This window comes from Amborella trichopoda, chromosome 8 (genome assembly GCF_054954075.1).
Source record: "Amborella trichopoda isolate Santa Cruz 75 chromosome 8, AtrichopodaSantaCruz75HAP2 v2.0, whole genome shotgun sequence".
NCBI lineage: Eukaryota > Viridiplantae > Streptophyta > Magnoliopsida > Amborellales > Amborellaceae > Amborella > Amborella trichopoda.
The window spans coordinates 32,249,230-32,275,238 of NC_142343.1; the positions used below are offsets into that span (position 1 = coordinate 32,249,230).

The 26,009-nt window shown below is 39.2% G+C and overlaps 1 protein-coding gene across 1 annotated transcript; it reads left to right on the plus strand.

Moving 5' to 3' along the window:
* Window positions 1–538: 538 nt before the first annotated feature.
* MOS11 (Protein MODIFIER OF SNC1 11) lies at window positions 539–25,956 on the plus strand. Its single transcript, XM_088873709.1, has 4 exons — window positions 539–1,134; window positions 24,557–24,637; window positions 24,889–25,095; window positions 25,225–25,956. Exons 1-4 carry the CDS (start codon window positions 710–712, stop codon window positions 25,265–25,267), a joined length of 756 nt encoding a protein of 251 aa, XP_088729835.1. The 5' UTR covers window positions 539–709; the 3' UTR covers window positions 25,268–25,956.
* Window positions 25,957–26,009: the final 53 nt, after the last annotated feature.

The following is a 26,009-nucleotide window of genomic DNA, read 5'->3' on the forward strand; positions in this document are numbered from 1 at the left end:
TCATGTTTTTTCAGTTGAGAATCCGTCCATGTGTACACTTGGATCAATTATTTTGTAAAAAGTTGAAAAAACCTAAAAAAATGAATAAAAATAGAATACTTAAACTTACTAAATCAAATAATGGTGTCCTGTGTCAAATAACGGTCTTTTGCATCAAAACACCCATTTTTAAGTTTTAACGCTTGATATTACAAAAACTGGTCCGGTTGGTAGTAAATCGCCCAATTAGTTAGAATTTTGGCCGGTTCGTGCACTAACCAAACAGGTATCTACCCTCCAACTAGATCTGCTAAACCAAGCTTAACTATGATCGAAACAGTTTCGATCTTATCAACCGGTTCCAATTAAAACCCGCCGTTGGCCGGTTCTGTTTAGAAGCGGCCGATTTGTCGCCATACTTGCTAACTATGATACAAACCTCATCCCGGACATAAGTTGAAATTATATTTGGTACAAATCAACGGCGGAGATTCACCCAATCTTTCCACATTCGATTTTTTTTGGGATAATATTCTCAACCCGAAAAGAAATGTTCATAGACAGAGAGAGCATTGTCTGTGAGGAGCGCGTACAGAGTAATTAGGCATTTTTAGGAGAGGATTTTCAGGAGAGGGCTTGTTGGTAGCATTTTAGAGAGAGAAATAGGGAGCAAGAGGAGGGGTTTTGCATTTTAGAGAGTGCGAGAGCGAGAGAGGGGTAAAGGATCACCATGTCCACGGATTTGCAGAAGATGAAGGTGAAGGACCTCAGAGAAGAGCTAGCAAAGAGGGGTTTGGACACAGCAGGCCTCAAGGCCATTCTCATAGAGCGCCTTGAATCCTCTGTTTCCCCTTCTTCTTCCTCTGCGACTGCTTTAGCTTCTGCTTCTGCTTCAACTCCACCCCCTCCTTCGCAGCAAGAATCCTCATCAACTGCTCAACAGGAACGACCACAAAATCAAGTTCAGGCTAAAGGTGAAGGAGGTAGTGAAGAGAATGGAGAAGATAGAGAGACGAAGCCTTTGGTTGTTGCAGGGAACCCCTCTGTATCCACTGGCCCCATTTCTGAAATAGAGAAAAAATATAAAAGGGCTGAGAGATTTGGGATGCCTGTGCAACTTTCTGAGCAGGAGAAGAGGAAATCTCGAGCCGAGAGGTAGTTTCCTGTCTCTCTCTCTCTCTCTCTCTCTCTCGATTTTGAGGGATTTTTCTCTGTTTTGGCTGTAGTATTGATTTGATATCCTGCATTTTCTAATTTTCTGGTGTTCCTTCTGCTATTATTTTTCAATTTTTATGGTTTGCTCTTAAGTTGGTATTTCAGCTTGGCATTTATCTTTGCTATGGTTGTTTTGCTTTTTGTTTATGGTTTCTGTGGATTTTTTTTCTTTGTGCTTTTTTTTTTTTTTCTATTTTTGAGAAAAGTTAACTTATTTTAATTAATAAATTGTAATAGTATACGAAAACCACATGGTGTGGTAAAAGGTATCCCACAAGCTTGGTGCTCGGATTATAAGAGAAGAACTAGAAATAAGAGGAAAACAAGCCAAACAGAAACTCTAAAAGTGGTGAAATACAAAAAAGGGGAAGAAGCCATTAAAGAGAAGCCCGTGAGAAGAGGAAAGGGAAGAGGAGAGAGGATGGAGAGGAAATAGAGGAGAGGAGAAGAGAGAAAGGATGTAAATCTGGCTACCTAGGTTTGCATCTTCCAAGTACCATGAGACTCGTGCCACCAACCTAAATTTCTCTTATGAACCCATCCTCTGTTTGCATCTTCCAAGTACCATGAGACTCATGCCACCAACCTAAATTTCTCTTATGAACCCTTCCTCTGTGATGCAGGGAGAAATAATAACAAACCAAAAAATAAAAATAAAATAAAAGTTTGAGAGAATATACCTCTCTCAAGGACAAAACAAAAAATATAAATAAAATAAAAGTTTGAGAGAATATACCATTGGTTTGCAAGGGAATCCACTCCAAAACAAACTTTTCACAAGATCAACTTTACTCAATTCCAATATCTTCTATGAGGGAAGTAGGTTTCATACGAAGTATTTCGACGATCCCAACGATCCGAGTCCAAGCTGTTGGAATTGGAATAGGTTGGGCAGTAGATCACGAAATCTTGGTGACTTTTTTATCTAATCACTGGAGGAGTGGTCCGTTTTGCACCTACACCCGAGTATATGATTCAATAGGAATCATACAAGGGTAGATTCCCTTTAAATATCTTAGAAGAAAATAAATAAATAAATAAAACAACCCACAAAAAATAAATTCTTTCTTATCTCTTTCTCTCTAGCTCCCACGTCTCTATCTTCATCTATCTCTTTACATTTCATGTTATCTTCTCTTTCTAAAAGATAATAATTGCTAATTTCTAATTTCTTGAAAGATAAGTTATTTCCTAAGCCAAAAGATGGGGATTCCTTAGTGACAACTTAGGCCCCTATTAAAACTCACGCACAAAATCCTCCCACCTAACTTATCTCAGCGCAATTCATATTCCTAAGAAAAATAAACAAAAATACGTATGACACTAAATTTTTTGACAATTGTTTATGCATCAGTCTCCCCAGATTGGGAGAAACTCAACCTCGAGCTTATGGAGCTCAAATATTTTAGAGGCCTTCTCAAAAGTTGGTGATGAAGTCTCACCATGTGCCTCGGTACTTTTTCTTCAATTTCTTCAATAAACTGATTCATCAAATGCTTCATGCTTATCTCGAAGTAAAACACTAGGATCTTGGGCTTAATCTTGATTTCTCCTTCAGACTCATAGGGTTGGATTTCGAATACTTCATCACGCATATCTTCTTCTTCATAATTGATTTTCTAAATTTCTTGCACATTTGAGTTATTGGTGTCGTCTTTTGTATTGAGATCTACCTCTTTTAGGTTATTAGTGTCGCCTTTTGTATGGAGATCTACCTCTTTATATTCTTGTTCCACAGATTGCCAGCTATGAAATAGATATAGTAGACTTTGTGCTATAAATTTGGTAATACGCTCTTCCAGATCTTCGTTGAGTCTCTCAAATCTTTGATATAGAGGCTCCATCTTATGGATCCCTGAGTTTTGATACCGATTGATGCAGGGATAAATAATAACAAACCAAAAAATAAAAATAAAATAACAATTTGAGAGAATATACCATCTCTCAAGGTTTGCAAGGGAGTCCACCCGAAAAAGTTCTTTTCACAATATCAACGTTACTCAATTCCAATCTCTTCTACTTACAATTAGGGACTACTTCCCTTTAAATACACTTAGAAGAAAAAAAATAAAAAATAAACTCTTTCTCATCTTCTTCTCTCTAACTCCCACATAAGTCTCTATCTCTATCTATCTCTCTACATCTCATGTTATCTTCTCTTTCTAAAAGATAATAGTAGATAATTCCAACTTATCTTAAAAGATAATCTATTTCTAAAACCAAAAGATAGGCATTCCTGGGTGATAACTGAAGCCCCCACGGAAACTGAAGCACAAAAATCTTCCCACCTAACTTATCCCAACGCAATTCCTATTCCTAAGAAAAATAAACAAAAAAAATAAAACTAAAATTTTGATAAATCTCTTTGCATCACTCTAGCTGGTAGTATCAATACCAGTTGTCGCCAATTGTACCTGTGAAGGAAGAGATATAGAAAGAAAGCAGAGAAGTCTAGAGAGAGGCTAAAATATAAAGATTAGGAGGTGGAGAGACTTCTGGCTAGTTGTTACCCGAGCTGTAAATGCCCAAAGTATTTGTGAGGGAAGGGAGAGAGCAAAGTAACTCCATTTTAATTAATGAAGAGTAAGTACTCTTGTTAAAAAAAAGCGATGAAGTGCAGAGAATGCAAAAGAGGGCTAGAATAAAAGATCTAGGAGAGGAGAAAAGATTCTAAAGAGGAGATATGCTTAGTCTTAGAAGAGAGAAAAGAGGGAGAGAGGAAGACTAAAAGAGGATGTTCAGTTCTGAGACTAAGGAGCGAGGAAAGAGATAGGGAAAGAGAAAGAAGAGAGAATTAGAGGAAGAGCGAGATTAAAAGGAGAGGAAAGAAAGAGATAAAAAGGAAGGTATACTTTCGAGATAGGGGAGAACGTGCTTACTAAAGGCTGATCATGATATTGAATATTCAGAATACTATTTTTTTTCTTTTTCTTCTCTTTTTTTTTTCCCTCAATTTTTATTTCTTTTTTTTCCCTTTTTTTTTTCCCCCCATTTTTTTTTTTTTTTTTTTTCCGGAAGTAGATAAGAGAGAAGAGGCAAAGGGTTGGGGACATGCATCAAGAGTTATCCAATTACGGGCACTGTGAACACCTTCCTGGGCAACAATTGAGTTAGCTTCCTTGTGAATATGCTTGAAAGAGATAGGTGGTAGCAATCTGCACAAAAAGGGTATCTGTTCAAAAATAGATGAGAGGCGTCAAGGAGGTTGTTTGAGGCTAGAGGCCCAAAGGATGACATTGTTCGAGTTGCCTCAACTTGCACGTTTGTGAATTGCGCTGCAACTTGTGTGGCTCTCTTGAGCCCTTCAAGTAAAAATACTGCTTCAGTTGTGGTTGAGTCAAGAATACCCAACGGCCTCAAGAAAGAGATGAAAACCTTGTTTGAATTAGCTAAAGTGTTGCCAAATCTAGGGGGGCCGGGGTTCCCTAGAGAGGAACCATCAAAGTTGATTTTGAGGATGCTTGGTGGGGGCAGGTCTCACACTGCTCTAAGATGAGGTAAGGGAGGGACAATGAGGGAGAGAAGAGAGTCTCAGTTGGCTCGGTAATGAGTTAAGGGAAGGAATAAGGTGGGATATTTGTAGCCCAAATGGAGACCAATGCCAAGATAGAGTCAAACGAAGAAGGCAGGTGTCTGGCTATATTGCAGAATGTTCTCGCGTTCCTTTCTAGCCATATAAACCACAAGAGGGCTAGAATTGAATATGCCCCATAGTTTGCGACCGTTTTTTGGAAAAGGAGGGGAGAAAAGAAAAGAGAAAAGTTGTGGAAGCGAGGTAGGGTGACCCATTGGAGACCAAAGAGTCTGAGGAGGAAGGTCACAAGGAAGAAGAAATCTCGCAGTGGAGGAAAAGGTGGGGGATTGTTTCCTCTTTTTGGAGGCAGAGGATACAATGATTTGGAAAAGAAGGGCCATGCCTCTGAAGCTGATCAAGAGTTAAAATCTAGCCTTGAGTGAAGATCCAAGTGAAAGCTTGGACTTTGAGGGGTGTGGGAATATGCCAAATTTTGTTAAGGATGGGGGATGGATCCGAAAAGGGGAACAACATGGAGTAGAAGGAGGAGACCATGAAGGTCCCGGATGACACCATTGGCTGGTTGGTTGCTGATACTTTGGAGAAAACACAGAGGCAGCAGAAGCAAAGGCAAAACCGACACAAAGCCGATCATGGGGGCCCAGATGATGGAGTCTTCTCCTGAGAGGGGAGAGAAGAAAGGAGTTAGCAAGAGGAGGGAATTGAAGTCATTAATTTCAGACTTTTGAAGGATTCGCCTAAAGATTGGGGTCCACACAAAAGATGATCCCCTTCATTCCACGTAGGTACCGTGGCATCTTGGTTCGCAGCTAAGAGAAAAAGAGAAGGGAAAATCTGTCCAAGTGCATAATCTCCTAGCCAAAGGTCTTTCCAAAATCTGACTCTGTGCTTGTTTCCTACCCTAAATCTAATGAAACTGCTATAAGCAGATTTGATAGAGGAGATGGACTTCCAAGCACCGAAGGCGCGACGCATAGGAAAAGATGGGGGCCAACCATTAGCCCTAAGACCATATTTAGCCGAAATTACTTCTTTCCAAAGCAAAGGATGGGGGAAACTAAACCTCCACCACCATTTGCCAAGGTGGGCAGTGTTCATTAGGATCAATTTCTTGATGCCAAGGCCCCCTTTCTTTTTGGAGATACAAATCCGTTTCCAAGCAACCAAGTAGAATTTATGGCCCTTAGAATCCCCATTCCACTAGAAACCCCTCATAAATTTTTCGAGGCGATTAGCAATAGACACTGGATCCAAAAGTGAGACATTTGGAAAATAGGGATGTTAGCTAAGGTTGCTTTAATAAGGGTAATCCTATTGCCAAGGGACATGAATCTACCCTTCCAATTGGCTAGCTTCCACAAGAATTTCTCGATGATTTTGTCCTAAAGACTTTTCCTAGGTTTACTTAAGCACAGAGGAGGGCCCAAGTAAAAGGAGGGAAAATGATTTATAAGACCCCCTAGATGCACAACCAGCGACGCAAGATCTTGGCCTTGCACCCTCACTCCCAGCATCTTTGTTTTGGACATATTGACTTTCATCACAGTGGAGATCTCGAAGTATCTAATGAAGAGCCATAGCTTATACAGTTGGATGGGATCGACCCCACAAAATATAAGGGGGTCATTAGCATAAAGGAGGTGGGAGATTACATGGCCTTTCGAAGAAATATGGAATCCAGTGAGGATTCCAAGTTGATACAACGTACTAATAGATATTGAAAAAAGCTCTTTATGAAAGTGAAGAGAAAGGGGGAACTTGGGTCTCCTTGGTGGAGTCCCCTAAATGATTGAAGGAAACCTATAGGGGATCCATTAATAATGGCGGAGGGGTTGGAGCTGCAGACCTTTATCCATGATCTCCATTTGAGACTAAACCCCATGGGGCCTGAATTTCATCAAGGATATCCTAATCTACCCGATCATAGGCTTTCTCCCAGTCTAATTTGATGACTAATCTTGGACTCCCAGAAGTATGTCTGGAATGAATGGCTTTGTGTGCCACTAAAGGCACGATTAAGAATCTGATTGTTGGCAACGAAGGCCGATTACTCCGGGGATATCACAGAGTGCAACACTTTTTGGAGTCTATGGCGAGGGCCTCAGAGAGAATCTTGAAGGAGGAGTTAAGAAGACTTATAGAACAAAAGCCTCTCACTTTTTCGGCCCCCTCAAACTTAAGAATGAGGGAAATGGAAGTACAATTTAAAGCTGCATTGATGTGACCTTTATGGTAGAATTTGTTGAAGAAAGCGAAAAGATCTAGGGCCATAGTTCCCAGAAGTCTTGGAAAACAACAATTGGGAAACCATCGGGGCCAGGGGTTTTATCCCTAGCAAGATGGAAGCTCGTATCATGTATTTCATCTTCTGTGAATGGTCTTTCCAGCGACAATGCATCTTTCTGGTAAAGGGTAAGAAAGGAGCGATTACCTAAGGAGGGTTTAGGTTTAAGGGTAACGGAGAAAAGATTCCTCAAATATCTAATGGAAATTCTGTTAATATGGTCAAGTTGGTTAAAGTAATAGCGTTGCCTCTTTTCCTGGAGCTAGTGCTTTTGTGGAAGAAGACTGTGTTCCTATTCCCAACTTTAAGCCACTCGATCGTGGATCTTTGGTATTAGAAAATTTCCTCTTGTTTGAGGAGATGAAAGAGGTTTATTTGGTCGAGGTCCTGTCTAAGGATTCTTGGGGAGAAAGAGCTTTGAATTCTTCAAGGAGTCCAAGGATTGGATTTGGGTTGAATAGGCCTGAATCTGTTGCTTAAAGTTACCTGGAACGTTGCGGCTCCATTGTTTAATAGCGGCTTTCGGAAGCTGAAGTTTTTTGGAGTCAGAAACCTAGCCAAAAAGGAGGACGACTAGTTCCTAACAAGTTGTAGGAAGGAAGGCTCCAACTAGAAACGTTCGAACCTAAAAGGCTTATGGACCCTCTAAATGGGGTTAGTATCTAAAAGAATAGGTTTATGGTTAGAGGTAATTTTGGGAAGGGCAGAAGAGTGGGTACTAGGAAAAGAGGCTTATCGATCATTGGAAACTAAGAACCTGTCAATTTCAGTTATTACAAGTGTGGTGGCATGGTTGGACCAAGTGAAGGAAGTTCCTGATAGAGGAATGCCTAGGAGAGGGATACTATCAATAAAATCTGAGCAGGCTCTCAGGACGCAGTTATGTGTCCTCCGGAGCTTTTCTCATGAGTCCACCTAACCACATCAAAATCCGCACCTAAAACCTAGGGAACTGTAGGAGTCGGAGCCTCAGAATGCAGTTCAGGCCAATGCTCAAGATGTCTTGTGGGACAATTAGGCCCATAGATGAAGGAGGTTTTAAGCAAGGCAGTATCAGAGAACTTGCGAAAAAGAATGTTGATTGAGAAATCTTTAATGGATAAGGAGAGAGCTTCAAAAAGGGTTGGATTTCCACAGGACCCAATTGCCTCCAGAGGCTCTAGAGAGTCCTTTGCAGTCCAGGAACAAGGCTTCCTACCCCAAATTTCCTTAATCAAGGGAAGCTGAGGAGCAGGGAACTTTGTTTCAAAGAAGGTAAAAGCTTTAGGTTATGACTCATCACAAGGGATCTGAAGACACTGTCCTTGGCATGGTTTCCGAGGCCCCTAATATTTCTACAGAGGATCTTCATTTGGAAGAGTTGGGGGGTTGAGAGGTTCTCCTTCTAAACCTCCTCTTCTTAGGACTTTGAGAGGAGGCTCAAAGAGGAACATATTGAGGTATGGGGAAATGGGTATCATAGTTTATGTCAGAGTGAAGATTAGCAAGTTGTATCAAGCCTTTAGGATGTTTAGGAGAGGGACTAACCTGAGGTGCTCCTGCCTCTGTTCTAAGCGCATTTGTGAGGTCGGAGATATTTTCGTCATACACAGGGCCCATCGTTTGGATCATGTCACCCATGGTTGGTTCTCCTCTGTCAATCCTTGTTAATTCTTGAGAATCCATAGAGGTAGGGATTGAATGTCAGAGTTGAAGTCCTCTTAATGGGCCAGCATGCCCTTGCACCATAACTGTCGCCTTCATTTTTGTGACCCACGTCTTGGCCGTTACACCCACGTCACCCACCTCTTGGCTCGTTTGAATTTTAAACATGGTGCTCGCTCAGCCTAGGTGCCTTAAACCCACAGTCAGCCCACAATTTATTTGTGCAAAGCTGTGGTGCACAGGTTCGTGCACCTGCGCACAGGCCTTGTCCACCGTTATTCGCCAATTGACCCAAGGCTTACATCATCCCCTTAATAAGAGGTGGATGCCTAAAGAACTTTGAATCCAAGAGTGCACGGTCCTGGCATCCAGATGGCATAACTGCACGCATGGGGCTTGCCTGTGCACCAGGCTGGTTCATGAGGCTTGCTGAGCGATGCTTAAGGCTAGCAGGAGGGTCAAGTGCGGCCTCAGATTGATTGGGCGGTGCATCAAGGGATGTCCGTGAGCCTTGTCCTTGACCAATACGCACGCAGCCAGCAAGGGTCTTGACAGCAGCTATGGTGATAGCGTTTGTGTGTCTGTGTGACTTGTATGCTGATGATGCCGATTTTGGAGAGATTTGGGCACAATGCCAGGGTGGAGTTGGAGGAGACTATGTGGTACAGGAGGAGGGGTTTCTCCGCCAAGGGAATCAATTATGCATTCCTTCTAGTTCTCTTAGAGAGGCCCTTATTTTATAGCTACATGGTGGGCACAGTAGGGGACACTTTGGGCAAGAGAAAACCGTATTCTCAGTGCATCATGGGGACACTTTCCATTCCCAAGGACACACTAGGCGACACTTCCCATTCCTAGTGCACCATGGGAAGATGTTAGCATGGACTTCGTGTTGGGTCTTCTGCGGACTCAATGAGGAATGAAACTCTATATTTGTTGTGGTTGACAAGTTTTCAAAGATGGTGCATTTCATTGCTTGCAAGAAGACTCCAAATGCAACTCATGTGGGCAACTTATATTTTTGTGAGTTGGTGAGACTTTATGGGATTCCAAAAACGAGTACATCGGATAGCGATACCAAACTTCCTAGCCACTTTTGGGGAACTATATGGCGCAAGATGGGTATCAAGCTACAATTTAGCGGTGCTTATCATCCACCGACTGATGATGAAACTTAGGTGGTTAGTCGAACCCTTGGTAACCTACTTTGGAGCATAGTGGGTGACAAGAAGAGACTATTGGATTTGGCTTTGCCAAAAGCCAAGTTTGCTTACAACAATTCTTGTAGTAGATTTACCTGTAAGCGCCCATTTGAGGTCGTGTATGAGTGGAATCCTATCCATATGCTGTATTTGAGCCCTCTGACTAGCTATGGGGACTGACACTTTGATACAGATAGTATGATTGCGCACATGAAGGATGTTAATAACCATTTTCGAGCGAATTTGGAGATTGCCACTACCAAGTACAAGGAAGCTGAAACATAGACGATTCAAAGAGTTTCAGGTTGGCAATTTGGTGGTTAATCTACACAATGATAGGCATCTTGTGGGTAAATAAAACAAGCTGAACGACATGAAGATCAAAGTGTTTCGAGTGCTAAAGAAGATGGGGAGTAATGCTTATAAGATCGACCTTGCTGTTGAGATTGAGACTTCGAATGTGTTCAATGTTGCTGATCTTTTTGAGTACCATGGACCCAAAGAAGCAATAGAAGAAGAACTGAACTTGAGGTCAAGTTCTTTCCAATCCGGTGAGAAGGATGCACCAAATTGTCTTTCAACTATTCAAGACAGTTTTCATGGTCCTTTTGACCCAATCAATCTGTCCTTTTATGACCCCCTTATGATGATCCACAGCCTAAGATCGTAAGGAGATATAGGAGGGGAAGCCCGACTTTTTGAAGGAGTTCATTTTTAGTTTGTTGCTATGTTTACAGTCTCTTAGTGATTTCTAGTGTTTTTCTTAAAGTTGTGGGTAGTTTAGGGATCTTTTATGTTTTTATTAAATGGTCTTATGGGGGATGTTTATAATGTTTTATCTTAAGTGGGGGTAGTTTTGGTCTTTTTTATTATAAAGTCTTGGGCTGTTAGGGTTTCTCACACTTTTTGGGGCGTGAACAGTAAAATCAGGCTGTGAATAGTAATAGCAAGCCCTATCTAGTGTTTTGGGGTCACTTTTTTGTGCCAGAAAGACCAGATCCACTCAAATCTGGTTTGTTTTGATGGTTTATTGCAATGTTTGTCTATTTTCTCTATTCTCCTGCATCAAAGAGCCTACTCTCTCCCCCCTAGGCACCTACTCTTTTTTTCTCTCTCTGTAGGAGCAACCCTTCTCTTCCTTGGACCTTTCTCTCTCGCTCTCCCCCCACCCCAAAAGCCTCTCTCTCTCTCTCTCTACCTCTTTGTCTTCCCAAGGGCCTGTTCCTTTCTCTCTCTCTCTCTCTCTCTCTCTCTCTCTACCCTTGGCCTCTAACCTAGAGCCTCTCTCTTTCTCTAAAATATATCCCTCTCTTTCTCTCTCTCCCCCTCTCTCCCCCCATTAGAGCATACTTTTCTCTCTCTCCCTTGAAGCCTACTTATCTCAGTTTGTCAAATAATGAATGGTTTAAGACAGCTTTTCCAGCTTTCCAGGTTTGCAAACAGGGTAAACTGCCCTCACCAATTTTCCTAGAAAGGTTACCAAACAAGGATTAACAGCTTCCACCCACCAGTTTTTCTTTTCAGCCATTTTCCAGGGCTCCCAAGTTCCCACAAATTCCTAGAGAAACGCCATGTTTAAATTGTCAAATGTGACCTAACAGAATGTGAATGAGGAGGGTCAAGAGAAAGCACATGACATAGTCTATCTGTATCTGGGTACTCGATTCTCAGGAGCCAAACATGCCAGTTTTCAAATGCTCTAGAAGATGTGGAAGAAGCAACACTTGACACATCAGCTGTTTTTAATCAATAGTCAGTGTAAACAAACTTTCCAACTCTGTGGCACTTCCTGATCAGCTTTCTCATTTGGAGATAACAATAGTTTTGATCTAGAAAACATTGTAACAAAAATTAAATAAGAATAAAACATGTTAGTTTTGATCCAGTAGTTTTCAACTGAAATGAGATTAGAATCAAATAAGCAACACAATAGATGTTAAAAAGTTTCAAAGAGTTTGAAACAAACAGATCATAACCTGTTATCTGAGGACTATTTGCCTTGTACATGAAGAATTAACTGCAAACAGGATAAACAGCAACAAGGAGATTTAGATCCTTATCGTGTGCTTAGAAGTTAGAACTGAGAAGTATTAGAATCAGCATATTGTTTCTTAGGCTGAACAAAGAATATACCAAACATGAAAGTTGTTCATTTTGTATTAAGCATCATCCACTATTAGACTGCATGTGAGTGAGATCCAGCAAGAGATATCAACTAGTGCTACAATCCAAGTTAACTGACTTTATATCCCCAAAATCATTACATCGTTGACCCTTAACTGAGGGTTTCTCCAAAATTAATATGGTGAGGCCGGCAGAACAAAGAATATACTAAACATGGAAGTTGTTCATTTTGTATCAAGCATCGTCCACTATTAGGCTGCATGTGAGTGAGATCCAGTGAGAGATATCAACTAGTGCTACAATCTAAGTTAACTGACTTTGTATCCTCAAAATCATTACATCATTGACCCTGAACTGAGGGTTTCTCCAAAATTAATATGGCCAGGCTAATATCAACACAATTTTAACTCTGATCTAACAAAGAACAATGTGATTTGACTTAATGGGACAAATCAACTAATTTCTGAACTTCTGTGAACTTGAAAACTAGTCTGGCTGTCACCCCTCAAAAAATATCTGAGAAGCACAATAATTTGAATAGAATGTCTTCTAACAAGAACCAAACAGTACTTTGACAGTTTTAGGAGAACATACTTTAAAATTAACAACTGTCGGTGACGGTTTGGCAGTCCTAGGTAACTTCAGTTGTTGGACGTCAAACCTTAAAATCAGCAAAATATAGTTACCAAAAAAAAAAATCAGCAAAAGATGTGTAATCAAATTCTCATATCATGGGTAACAAAATTCATTGGACTAGAATTACTGAGAGTAGTTGTAATCATTATCAATTTAGCACAGGTGGGTAATATTTAGGGCAGTTAGGCAAAGTGCACAGGTTCAGTAGACGGTAGGTTGATTGAAAAATGGGCTAGGTTGATCGGAAAAATGATATGGCGGATGCTTAAATTGGTTGGTTGGTGGCGAAGGGTGAACTGCAGTTTGTCTATGAACTGAACAATCTAGGGAGTAGGGAGAGACTACAAACAGAAATGGGTTCTCAAAGTTTTGGTGCATTGTAGTGATTTTAATGCTATCAAATTCTCTTTCCAAAGGATGGTTTTGATAAAAAATATCGCTAGCATGTGCCAACTTTCAGGTTTTATTAGATTGCTCTTGCTTGTGCATTCACCCGTGGAATTGTGTGAAATTATTAATCTTGTTTAATGATAAGTACAATTTTCTCATAAGCACAGATTGCTTGTTTGGAATGACTGGAAGTTGGGGTCTACCATTGTGAATTTCTTTTACAGGCAATCAGGCACTAGATCCTTGTCCTTGGTGGTTAGAAGTAGGTCCGATCCCATTCGGTTATGAAATGTATGGTTAGATAACCAAGATATCGAGAACATCGATGAAGAGTGGGACTTCTTAGTTGTACTAGTTGAAAATTATAATCTAGATTTACCATAATCAGCAAGTATTTGATGGAGGAAGGGAATGAAGAAAGAAAGAAAGAAAGAAAGAAAGGGTGGAGCATGAGAGAGAGATGGGAGAGAAAAATGATGATCCCCTTCTTGGGATAAGTCATGTGTTTTATATCATTACTGATGAGCAGAATTGCAGAAAATGCCCTTGTGTAAGTTTATAACGCACATTTAGCCCTAGAGACTCAATTATTCTATTTATGTCCTTAATTTATTGCGGTACTTTCAAAACTCCCCCTCAAGCTGGAGCATAGGCGTCAATCATGCCTAGCTTGACAACTATATCTTGCAGTCTATCATGGGCAACTGCTTCAATAAATATATCTACCAGTTGATCCTGATTTCAAATGTGGAGTACAAATTATTCTCGCTACAATCTTTCCCCAATGAAATGGCAGTCTATCTTGATATGCTTCATTCTCTCATGAAATATAAGGTTCTTAGCAATGTGAATGGCTATTTCATTGTCACAATATAGGGTAAATATAGGGTACTTCACGTGCCATTCTATTCTGCTTCAGCACTTCTTCTGGCTACCACATTTTGGTTTGTTCTCTTCCATGAAACCAGATTCCCACCAACAATGTACAATCAGATTACCACCAACAAATGTACAATGACTTGTAGTTGATTTTTATCAGTTTGTGAACCAGCCCAATCTCCATCAGTGCAGATTGCAACACCCATATGACCATGTTTAGTAAACAACAATACTCTATCAGGAGATGAATTGAGATACTTTAGGATACATTCGACAACATCTAAATGAGGTTTTCGAGGGCCATCCATAAACTGACTAACTACACTAACAACATAAGAAATATCTGGTCGTGTAACTGTAAGATATATAAGCTTGCCCACTTACTTTTGATATTGACTAGTATCCTTTGGTAACTCTCCCATCATGAAGTCTATGATTGGTTTCTATGCATGTATCCATTCACCCAAGGCCCCAAAATTCCAATTCCAGGTTGTTTTTACAAATCCAGCAGATACTTCTTTTGAGAGATAACAATTCCCTTCTTTAACTTTGCCACTTCAATACCCAGAAAATATTTTAGCGGAACTAAATCTTTTATGTCAAACAATTGACAGAGATACCATTTAAGATATTCAATGTCTGCTAAGCTATCCCTTGTTACTACAATATCGTTGATATACACTATGAGGGCTATAGCCCCAATACCATTTGTCCTCACAAACAGAGTATGATCAGCTTTACTCCTTTTAAACCCACTTCTTAGCAAGGCTTCACCTAATTTTTCAAACGAAGGTCTTGACAATTGTTTAAGTCCATATACACTTGGGGCCATGGCTATATACACTCCCTCATGAAGATTTCCATGCAAAAAAGCATTTTTCATGTCCAACTGATGCGAGGACCAATATTTATTTGCGTCCAAAGAGAGAATGATTCTAATAGTATTCAACTTTGCTACATGGGCAAAAGTCTATTTGTAATCTATACCTTGAGTCTGAAATAAAACCTTGTGCAAACAAACTTGCCTTGTCTCTTTCAATCATTTGCCTTTCATTTCACTATCAACACCCACTTGCATCCTACCACCCTCTTTCTTTAGGAAGTTTAGTGAGCTCTCAAGTGTTATTCCTTTCAAGAGCTTGCATTTCCTCCCACATTGCAACCTTCCACTTAGATTGTGATAGAGCTTGTGTTACATAGGATGGAATGCTAACAATAGACACATATGATAGGAAAGCACAATAGGAAGGTGACATGACATTATAATAAACAAAGTTGAGTATAGGCAATGAACAAAAAGTCAGCCGCCTAGGTGGACTTTTTCAAAAAACGCCTAGGCGTGGTCAAGGTGGAGAGGCGGAAAAAGCTAGGTACCCAAGGCGTCGCCTTGAAAATATCGTAATTAATTCATAATTATTAATTTGTAATTTTCTTGTAACAATAATTATTAATTTATTGGTAAATCAAAAGATAATATTTCTTTATTATCAATTTATCGAAAATTCTTTTTGCATGTAACATTAATTATTAATTTATTGATATACCAAAAAATATAATTAATTCATAATTATTAATTTATTGATATACCAAAAAATATTATTAATTCATAATTATTAATTTATTGAATATAATTTTTGCATATAACATTAATTATTAACTTATTGGGAAGTAAAAAAAATAATTTTAATTTGTAATTACTAATTTATTGAAAATTCCTTTTGCATGTGATAGTAATTAATTTATTGGGAGCCTAAAAATAATAATTATGCAAATGCTTTTTGCATGTAACATTAATCATTAATTTATTAGGAAACCAAAAAAATAGTATTAATTTGTAATTACCAATTTATCGAAAATGCCTTTTGCATGTGATAGTAATTAATTTATTCATCATCATCATTTTAGCCTTTCCCCAATTAATTGGGGTCAGCTACATGAATCCTGGTTCTTCATTCTGCTCTATTAAAGGCCATATCCTTAGAGAAGCCATAAATTCTATCCTTTCGGACTACTTCCAACCACGTCTTTTTGGGCCTACCCTTTGCCCTTTTCAGTCCTTTCACTTGAACCAATTTGCACGTCGTAACAGGTGTTGTACTTGGTCGGCGCCACGCATGGTCAGTCCGCTGAAGTCCTCTCCCATTTTATCGCCTATTGGTGCCATACCTAAATTCTATCGAATAGTAATTAATTTATTGGAAAACCAAAATAATAACTACGCAAATTCTTTTTGCATGTAACATTAATTATTAATTTATTGTGAAATAAAAATTATTTTTTCGTAGTTACTTATTTATCCGAAAATGCCTTTTGCATGTGATAGTAATTAATTTATTGGCAACCTAAAAATAATAACTAAGAAATTTTTTTTTGCATGTAACATTAATTATTAATTTATTGGGAAACCCAAAAAATAGTATTAATTCATAATTACTAATTTATCCGAAAGTGACTTTTGCATGTGATAGTAATTGATTTATTGGGAACCCAAAAATAATAACTACGAAAATATTTTTTGCATGTAATATTAATTATTAATTTATTGGTAAACCAAAAAGAATAGTATTAATGCGTAATTATTATATACAATAAATGGGGGAAGGTGTGGGGGATCCAACTTAAAAAAGAAAAAAACATTAGCTGCCTTTGGGTCTGGGCGCCGGCGTAGGCGGCCCAGACCCCCATCGCCTAGGCAGTCGCCTCCGCCTTCTTGAACATTGCGTATAGGATATTTTGTGCATGACTGCTTACTATTGCATAATGCATTCTTTAAGTCAATATCTGACACTGTGTTTGGATTGGGAGGTGAAGAAATAATAGGATGAGAATGGGGAGGCGAAAGCTAGTAGGATGAGAAGGGGCAGTACCTGATTCTAGGTCGACACTTGTGTTATAATCATTATGGACTTCTAGTTGTACCAACTGCTGCCTCAACATAATGTCCCACCCTCCATTCCCATTGTTAACATGTCAAAAAAGAAAAAAAGAAAAAAAAAATGTCAACTCCTCCTTGACTGCAATTGGATTATTACCATCTTCATTTTGAGACATCTCAAAAACTTAAAAAATGAAGGGAATTAGAGTTGAAGTAGGTAAAGGTAGTGGCGCAGGATTGCTTTCTCTTTGTTTACTGTGCTCCCCCTGAAGAGAGCATTGCTGTTTAGCAAGAGAGAAGTATGGAATAGATTCGACGAAGGTAACATCCATAGAGACATATAGACCTTATTAACAGGATCATAACATTTGAACCCTTTGATTTGCTAGATACCCTAAGAATACACATTTAATGGCTTTCCGGTCCAGTTTGTCTCTTTTAAGACCAAAAACATCGACAAACACACACTACCAAGGACTTTGGAGGTACGAGAAACAAAGGGGTAGCAGGAAGAAGTATTTTGATACGGGACTTGCCTTGAAGAACTCTTGATGACATATGATTTATCAAGAATGCTATATGAAGAACCATCTTAGACCAAAGAGTTTTTAAGGCATTCATTCCAAACAAGGGAGCTCGAGTGACTCCCATTAAGTGTCGATTTTTCTCTCATCAACTTCATTTTGCTGAGAGTAAGGACATGTTATCTAGAATTCCCTCAAGTAAACTCTTAGATCCTTAGAGGTTTTGCCCCCCCCCCAAGATAGAACAGAGAACTTTAAGACTTGCATTATATTGTTTTCTGGCCATTTTGTCATAAACTTAAAAAGACCTGCAACTTCATCCTTATGTTTCATTAAATAAAGTTAGCTAGCCTGGTGCAATCATCCACTAACAGAGAAGGGAGAATCACTCCTTTTATTAAAAGGACATTCTATTGTGTTCCACTACTGACAAACCGCACATTGTAATTGAACTTGACTCGATAAAGGAAAAAGGAAAAAGGAAACAAGGAATGCAAAATGATGGATAGAGAAGCATGTCCAATGTCCAACGTGGTTGTGCCACAAATGCACCCATTATTTATTAGCAATGCTTGACAATGCAGTGGTTCGAGTTTCTAGCGGAACTTGTTTGGATGTCTCTAGAAATAGGACCTTCTATCCTCACGACCATGCCCAAATATCTTCCCCATCATCAAGTCTTGAAAGACACAGTAAGATAGGAAAAAGGTTGCACAATAGTTCGATGATTTTGGAAGATTACTAATTTCTCAATTTCTATTAACTATTCAATTAAATTAGAGATCTAATATTTCATATAGAAATTGAGTAACGAATAATGAATAAAGGATTGAAAATAAAATCGAAAATCAAGAAAACTATGATATTTATATTAAGTAGAATCGTAGATCTAATATTTCATATGGAAATTGAATAACGAATAATGAATAATGATTGAAAATAAAATTGAAAATCAATAGAACTATGATATTTATATTAAGTAGATAAATATATGAAGTTAAATAAAAATCAATAAGCAATAAATCAATAAAAAAATCGACTGAAATAGTTGCCTGTACCTAGGATACATTCTTGTGCCAGTGGAATAGGTGGTGTTTCAAAAATGAAACTTACGAAAGAGTTTCAATGTTAGTATGGGGAGTTTTCTTAGTATAACCAGCATAGTAAGGCAAGTAGTCTTTCTGTTTTTGTAGAATTACAATATACATACAATAAAAAGAAATAAAAAAGAAATAGGCTGTTCTATCTCAATCTACTCCAATTGCTCATCATTCCAATTCCACTGATGCATACCTTAGGGCTTTCTTTGATTAAGTTGGAAGAGAAAGTTAGGAATCTGCAACTCATCCCTTTTTGGCAGAACAAGAACACAAATTCATTATCTTTGAACCAACTAATAGGAGATTATGAGATATCTTGGGAACACACAAAGGGGACAGCATATTTATGGAGGATGTTATGGGAATAGTTCCTTTCCCATTAATGGGTACAAGAGATCCATGAGCAATCTTTACAGAGTCACGATAACATGTAGCATAAGTAGAAGAGAGATTGGACATACCGGTCATATATTCAGTGGCTCCTGAATCAATAATCTAAGGAGTCTAAGGATTTATGAAAAGGTGGTTGTGCTGATGCAAAGGTACCTGATTGGGCAAGATGGGAGGAGGTACCCTGCTTAAGTTCAAGAAACTCTTGTTTGGAAATCATCACGAAATCATCTTCAGGTAAAGAAGGAATGTACTCGTGAAGTGGATAACCGGAAACATCTTGTTGTTGCGGCATGACAGTCTCCTCATTAGTCATATCGGCATAAGCCCTAGATATATTTCGTTTAGGGCGTCCAATGAGATCTCAACATGTTTCTTTGGTGTGCCGAGATTTCCCACATTGAGTACATTTTAACATATCTTTTTCATCAGTTTGGAAGCCCCTACAGCTACCACTACGGCCGCCACTTCGATCACCACTATGGTTGCCACCACGATTATCAAAAAAGTTGGAACTTAGAGCTGATCTTTCAAGTTCACCAATGGATACAGCCATAATTTTTGGGCGATTTTCTTAACATTGAAGAAGGGAAAACCCATCCCAAGTGATGGTAAAGTTTCGTCGCCCAAAATATTGGATCTGATATTTTCATAGTCGGGATTAAGGACCCCTAAAACATCTAATATCTTTTGTTCCAGCCTTTCTCCATGTTCTTTTGCACAATGGGAGCAGTTTTTGGGTTGGTAGTGATTCAGCTCATCCCGAAAACCCTGTAAAATAACATAACAGTTGCCAAACTCATAGATTTTTGTTATATTCTTTTTTTGTGAATAAACTTCAGCCACTGCATCCTATAACTCTTTAAAGTAGTTACAATTGAAACATGTGGGGCTTAAATTTGGTTGCATAGAGTTTAGTTAACATTTTCAAAAAGTTTGATTGCATAGAGTTTAGAATTCAGTTCATAATAATAATCTCGGCAACTTCCATCTAATTGCACTATACAACCATCAATTAATACTCAATAGTCACTCAGTTGGGTGAACTCATTAGAAGTCTGTATAAGGCACAAGTAAACTCTCATTCAGATACCCATTTTTACTGTCTTGTTCTATATTAATTTTGTTCTCTCTTGAACTTGAGTAAGTTAAGTCGGTGATCTCGATGTGTTTTGCCATTCTTGTACGAAGAACGAGTGAATTTGCTGATAACCATTATGTACTTAGAGTTTAATCTTTGTTGTGGGGGCAGATACTATATTGAAAATGTGCCTTTAAGCAGTGATGATGTGCCATCATTTCTTTCCTACTTGTGCACCGAGTCCCACATTGGTGTTTTAGAAGAGATGTGAGTATATATGACCTCTTTTCCCTTTTCTTGCGTTTCTTTTCACTATAATTGCATTATATAATAGTAGAGTTTACAAAAGGTGGTGACCGAAATGGTCACACAATACGAGCCCAAGAGAGTCCAAAAAAGACAACCTGCTGCTAGAATGGGAATAGAAGGCAGCACAACGGCTCTGAAGCCTAAGAGCAAGAATTTAGTGAGGCTCCTTCTTTTGCCAATCTATCAGCATCAGAAGTTACTTCTCTGAAGGCATGACGCCAGGAGATCATGTGGTTGCTTGTTAAATGAATAATCTCATCAAATATGTTGTCGAGACGCCAAGGCCATGACAAGTGGGTGGATGCCCAACAGATAATGTTCTTGGCATTATCTTCCACCATGATGTCGTGACTCCAGGTGTGGTCTAACTTGTGAAGGCCCTCCAAAAGGGCTAGAGCCTCAGCAATAGTGGAGTCCTCAATACTGGTAGGTCGCGAAAATGTCAGCAAGGTACTACCATCACTAGAGCAAAACAATCCCCCAATACCTGAGGGAGACCCCTCTTCGGGTGGTCTCCACCACGAGGCCCTCGAGATTCTATGGTTTGCTCGAATTAGTAAGTTGGACCAATTGCTAAGGAAGTCCTGGAGGGAGAAAACTTGAATAGAGCATGATTGGATGCCCAGAAAGCCACTAGGTTCCTGATTTTCTCTGCCAGCTGTTTGACCGTGGACTTCGCCCCCCCGAAAGATTCTATGATTTCTTTCAATTCACAACACCCAAATGGTGGCTGAGAGCGCATCTTTCCAAAGCAGCCTTCCTGCCTTAGGCCAAGGGGTAGAGAGAAAGACTTGAAACAAATGAGGAATGCTGGAAGGCGTTACCCAAACTCAGTTGAACAAGCACTAGGTGGACCTCCAAACTGCTCTAGAGAAGGCGCAGTGGAGTAAAAGGTGAGAATTGGACTCCTCTTCCATCAAGCAGAGGTTACATCTGTTTCGGAGTTGCACATCTCTTCTTTGAAGTTGATCCACGGTCAATAATATCTCGTGCAACGTGATCCAGCAGAACCTGTACTCTCTTGGTGGAATAAAAATATTTCAGGCCTTGGAAGCAATGACAAGAAGTGGGCCCAGGGGGGTGGAGAGGGCAGTGATGGTGCTGAAGAGGGAAGCCACCGAGAATAAACCCGAGGCTGTGGGGGTCCAAATAATTCTATCCTCCCTAGAGGAAGGTAAGAAGACGGAATGTAGGCATTCTGCCAAAGAAGTAAGGTTTCCAGGCCCGTGGTCAAAGATAGATCTCCTAAACTGAGGCTTCCAAGTTCTGAGGGCACAAGTTGTCGCCCACTGAGGGCTGGCCATCCTGGGCTAGAAGATAAAGATTGGGAAACTGATCTTTGAGGGGGGAATGACCTATCCAGGTGTAATTTGACCCTTTACCCCTCTCTAGGGTGAAATCCAATGCGGCTTAGAAACATTTCGTGGGTGCAAAGGACGAAACTCAAGAAACCAGAGATCTGGTTTTGCTCTCTGAGATTTAATGGCTGCTCCCTAAGCAATATTTGTATCTTATTACCTCCGCTCAGAGCTGGCCCGGCTGGGTCATGATCCACCACCATTTGCCCAAGAGGACCTTATTGTGATTTCTGAGGCCTCTGATTCCCAAACCCCCTTGGGATTTTGGCGGGCACAATATGTCCCACAAGATAAGATGAAACTTATGACCATGCTCCCCGGCCCAGAAAATGTTCCTGAGAGTGCGCTCCAACCTATTAGCCACCAAGGCTGGGATGAGAAAACGAGACATCTGAAACATTGGGGTAATAGCCAGAGTAGCTTTAATCATGGTAAGTCTCCCTGTCTTTGATAAAAATCTGCCTTTCCATCTTGCGAACCTCCTATCAAACTTATCTAGAATATGGCTCCTTTGGGATAGATGAGGCATGCCGAGTCAGAGTGGAAGCCCGAGGTAAGCGGATGCAGTTGCTCGACAGAGCAGCCCCATCTGTTAGCAAGAAAGAGGACCCTCGACTGGTCAGAGGATACAATGCCATATTTTTCTTTTGTTTTCGAATAGAAGATAGAGAATGTTCTCCTAGATGCCTGGAAAGCAGGTGACCCATGTGCACACACACATGTATGAGTGCGAGCAAGCAAAGGTGCCTGAGATGCACTTTGCACATTCATATTAGCTCAAGGAGCCTTAGCATGTACTAGTTTGGGTTCTTGCTCTCTTTATCTTTGCCTAGCAAAAGAGAAAAACATCCAGTTGAATGGAAATGGGCGACTGCTGGCTAATTTTTACCATCTAATTAAGAAACTATGGGATTATATACTATGAGACCATTTATTTTTAGTACAAGGAGGTCACAATCACTTTTGGCCATTGGATGTGAAATTCAATAGATGAAAGTGTGTCACAATATTTAACAAATTTTATTTTGGACTTTGTGCCCAAACAATGGCATGTAATCAACCACCAGATTTAAAATCTAACGGTTGATGATGATTGTGAGCTTATATCAGAAGTAAATTGTCTCATTGTATACATTTTCAAAAACTATTACCTACTTTCATCGGCACAGAGGCACCTTCAGGCCAAACATGTGGCACATGCGAGTTTGTAGGTCACTCTCTTGTTCTTGACTGCAGGGTAACTTTGGTCCAGGAAAAGGGGAAGGTGTCCTATCAAATGAAATGGGGTGATTATTGTCCACTTAGCTGACAATCATTAGCTGGTGGTACTTTGGTGCTATTTTGAAGCATGGTTTATAGGCTTATACCTATTCATGGACCCATTGGCATTTAGTTTTCTCATAAACTCCACTTATATCCAATTGGTTTAGAACTTGGGGATAACTCAACTAAATTTCCAAATCTTATTAGGAAAAACAGAATCCATTTCTTTATTTATGGCCTCTCTCCAATTATACAAGGTCATGTGCTGCTAATGTTTCACGTAATGTGGTAGGGTCACCCTCCATAATAAGAATCATGAAGATCCTCCCAATATATTTTGGCATGCTTTTGCTCAGTTCTGCATCCATGTCATCTTCATTTATGGGTTCATCATAAGCAACATCATTGTCATTCATAGGTAGGTTGGTTATGTTTTGTGGTTCATATGATTTGTTGAAGTCTTGTTTTCATTTATGGGATCATCTAGATTCTATACTGGCATTAGAACTAATTCTTTTTCATTTTGTGCATATCCCTATGAGCATATATTTAGAACTTTGAGGTCCTAGTTTAGTTTTTCTAATGTTTGGAATCTTAATACATGCTGAACAACCCCATTCTTTGAGAAATCCTTAGTTTTTCTACCAAGCCAAAGTTTATATGGAGTTGTCTGCTTTTTTATAAGAGATCTATTAACAATAAGACATGTATAAAGTAAAGCTTCAACTTAGAGATAAAGGTCAATCAAATGATGTTGGTATCCACCTTCTCTACTAAAGTTCTATCTCTTACTGTGGGGTACAAGGGGTGGTAGTTTGATTTATAATCAATGATTTTTCATAGAAACCAGAAAACTCATGTGATGAATAATCTCCGTCCCTCTATTCTTAAAATATTGATTATCCTATGATTTCGACTTCAGCTTTATAAGCCTTAAATCTTTCCAAAGCTTCATTATTATGCTTTAATAAGTAGACATAGTTGTAGCAAGAGAAATAATGTATAAGGTTGTGAAGTATCCTTTATCTCCTCTACTTAAAATGTTGTTTAAACCATCTACTGAAGTTGTATTTCTTGCTGATGGCCAGCTATGTTTGCTTCTCCATTTCCGACTAGGAAGTACATGGCAATGTAAGCTTAAGTTCTACGATTTCTACCAATTTCATGGACCGCTTGTTTCACAAACAGACTGAGCTTAGTGTTGCTATTTGTGATTTCCTACTTCTAGGTGTCTTTTACCTCATGAACATTAGTGCAGGTTATCATGTTGATTATTTATGCAGTTGTAATCCAGTAGTCGAGGGCTTTCAGGACTACTATCAGTCACCATTGTCAGGATACACTTATGGGTGTTGTGCACCTTGATGGTTAGAGTAGGAAATATCATTGATTACCCAACAGATTCTGTGATTGACTTTATCATTCAGGAAATACTGTTGAAACATTTAAGGGTATAAGGGTTATTTAATTGATGATTGCTTTGCAATATAATATCTAACGGATAATTTGAGTAAAAAGACGTACATTCAGTTTATTTTTTAGCTATGCCCTGTATCAATTTGGATGCTTTGAGTGGCATATGTGTTGTCACTCATTAGTAAATTGCATTTGCCTTTTCTGTTCATTTCTGTTTTATTTGAACTTGAAACCATAACTGGTGCAGCCTCCCTCCCTCCCTCTCTTTCTCTCATGGCAAGGGATGCTATTCTGTTGTATATTGCTGTCCATTTAGGCAATGTTTTTTTAATTGTCTTGGCTCCTTTGGCAGGTTTGGCAGTCAGTCAGCCACACAGGGTCCGGATGCAGTGGGAAAATCAGAAGAGGAGAAAAGGAAGGCCAGGGCTGAGAGGTTTCTATTTGCTTTCAACATTTCTGCTCTAGTTCAAAGAAAGGAATTCCTTGATTAAAAAAAATAATAATAATAAAAAAAATAATAATAAAAAAATAATTATAAAAAAAAATATATATATATATATATATATATATATGTATATATATATATATATATATATATGTATATATATATATATATATATATATATTGTTGGCTAATTGATGGGCCACTAGGCAGTTTTTGAGGCATAATTTTATGTTCTTCAGATTTGGAACTCCTGCAATCACCACGACTGATGATGAAGCAAGGAAGAAAGCACGGTTGGATAGGTTTGGTACTGGAGCCAAGACTGATCCTTCAGAAGAAGATACGACTGATGATGAAGCAAGGAAGAAAGCACGGTTGGATAGGTTTGGTACCGGAGCCAAGACTGATCCTTCAGAAGAAGATAAGAGAAAGGCTAGGGCAATCAGGTTCTTTCAAGTCCCTGTGATCCTATACTCCGTTATTTTTCCCTGATATTTTAGTGCAGAATTTGACTTTAGGTACTACAGTGGCACATATATTACTTTCAAAGGTTGACATGAACCCTTGTTCTTCAGGTTTTCACAAACTTCCCAATCAGATGGCAAGGTCAGTGCTTGAGGTGTTAAGGTCTCTAGTGTTGAGATGAACATCATGGATAACAGTGAGGAAGATGGAGTAATGCCATAAGATGGAATATCATGCACTTAACCGTTTTTTGTCCTCTATTTGAATCAGTAAACAAGTGAATGTTAGTAAGAGCAGTGGGGAATGAGCAGAGATGCTTGTTTTGGATGGAACTGGCCAGTAATTTTAGTTGGCCATTTAGACTTGGAATATGCTAGAGTCTCTCTCTCTCTCTCTCGGATGGAACTGGCCAGTAATTTTAGTAGGCCATTTAGACTTGGAATATGCTAGAGTCTCTCTCTCTCTCTCTCTCTCTCTTTCTCTCTCTCTCACACACACATTCCACTCTCTCTCTCTCTCTTTCTCTCTCTCACACACACATTCCATTGAGGTTTATTTTGCATTGAAGGGGCCAATTTCTTGTCACTGTACGTAAGGTTACCTCTTCACTCCGACACTCAATTTGTATTATTAGCTCAGCCATAGATAGGAACGGTCGAGTGCAATGTGCATAACTTGGATAATCTGTACATTGTTTATTTGATGTGATTCCATGTGTACTTCCAAATGACATTAGTCTGAAATGCTCGAGTGTCATTGCTTGTCAAGGAGAAACATTTGTTTATGCACTGTGCTTAAAAAACAGTAAGCTGCTTCTCGAGAAAACATATGTTGATTTGACTTATTGTGACTTCCTTTATTTACTGTTTTCAAATGTGACACTATTACCTTGTTG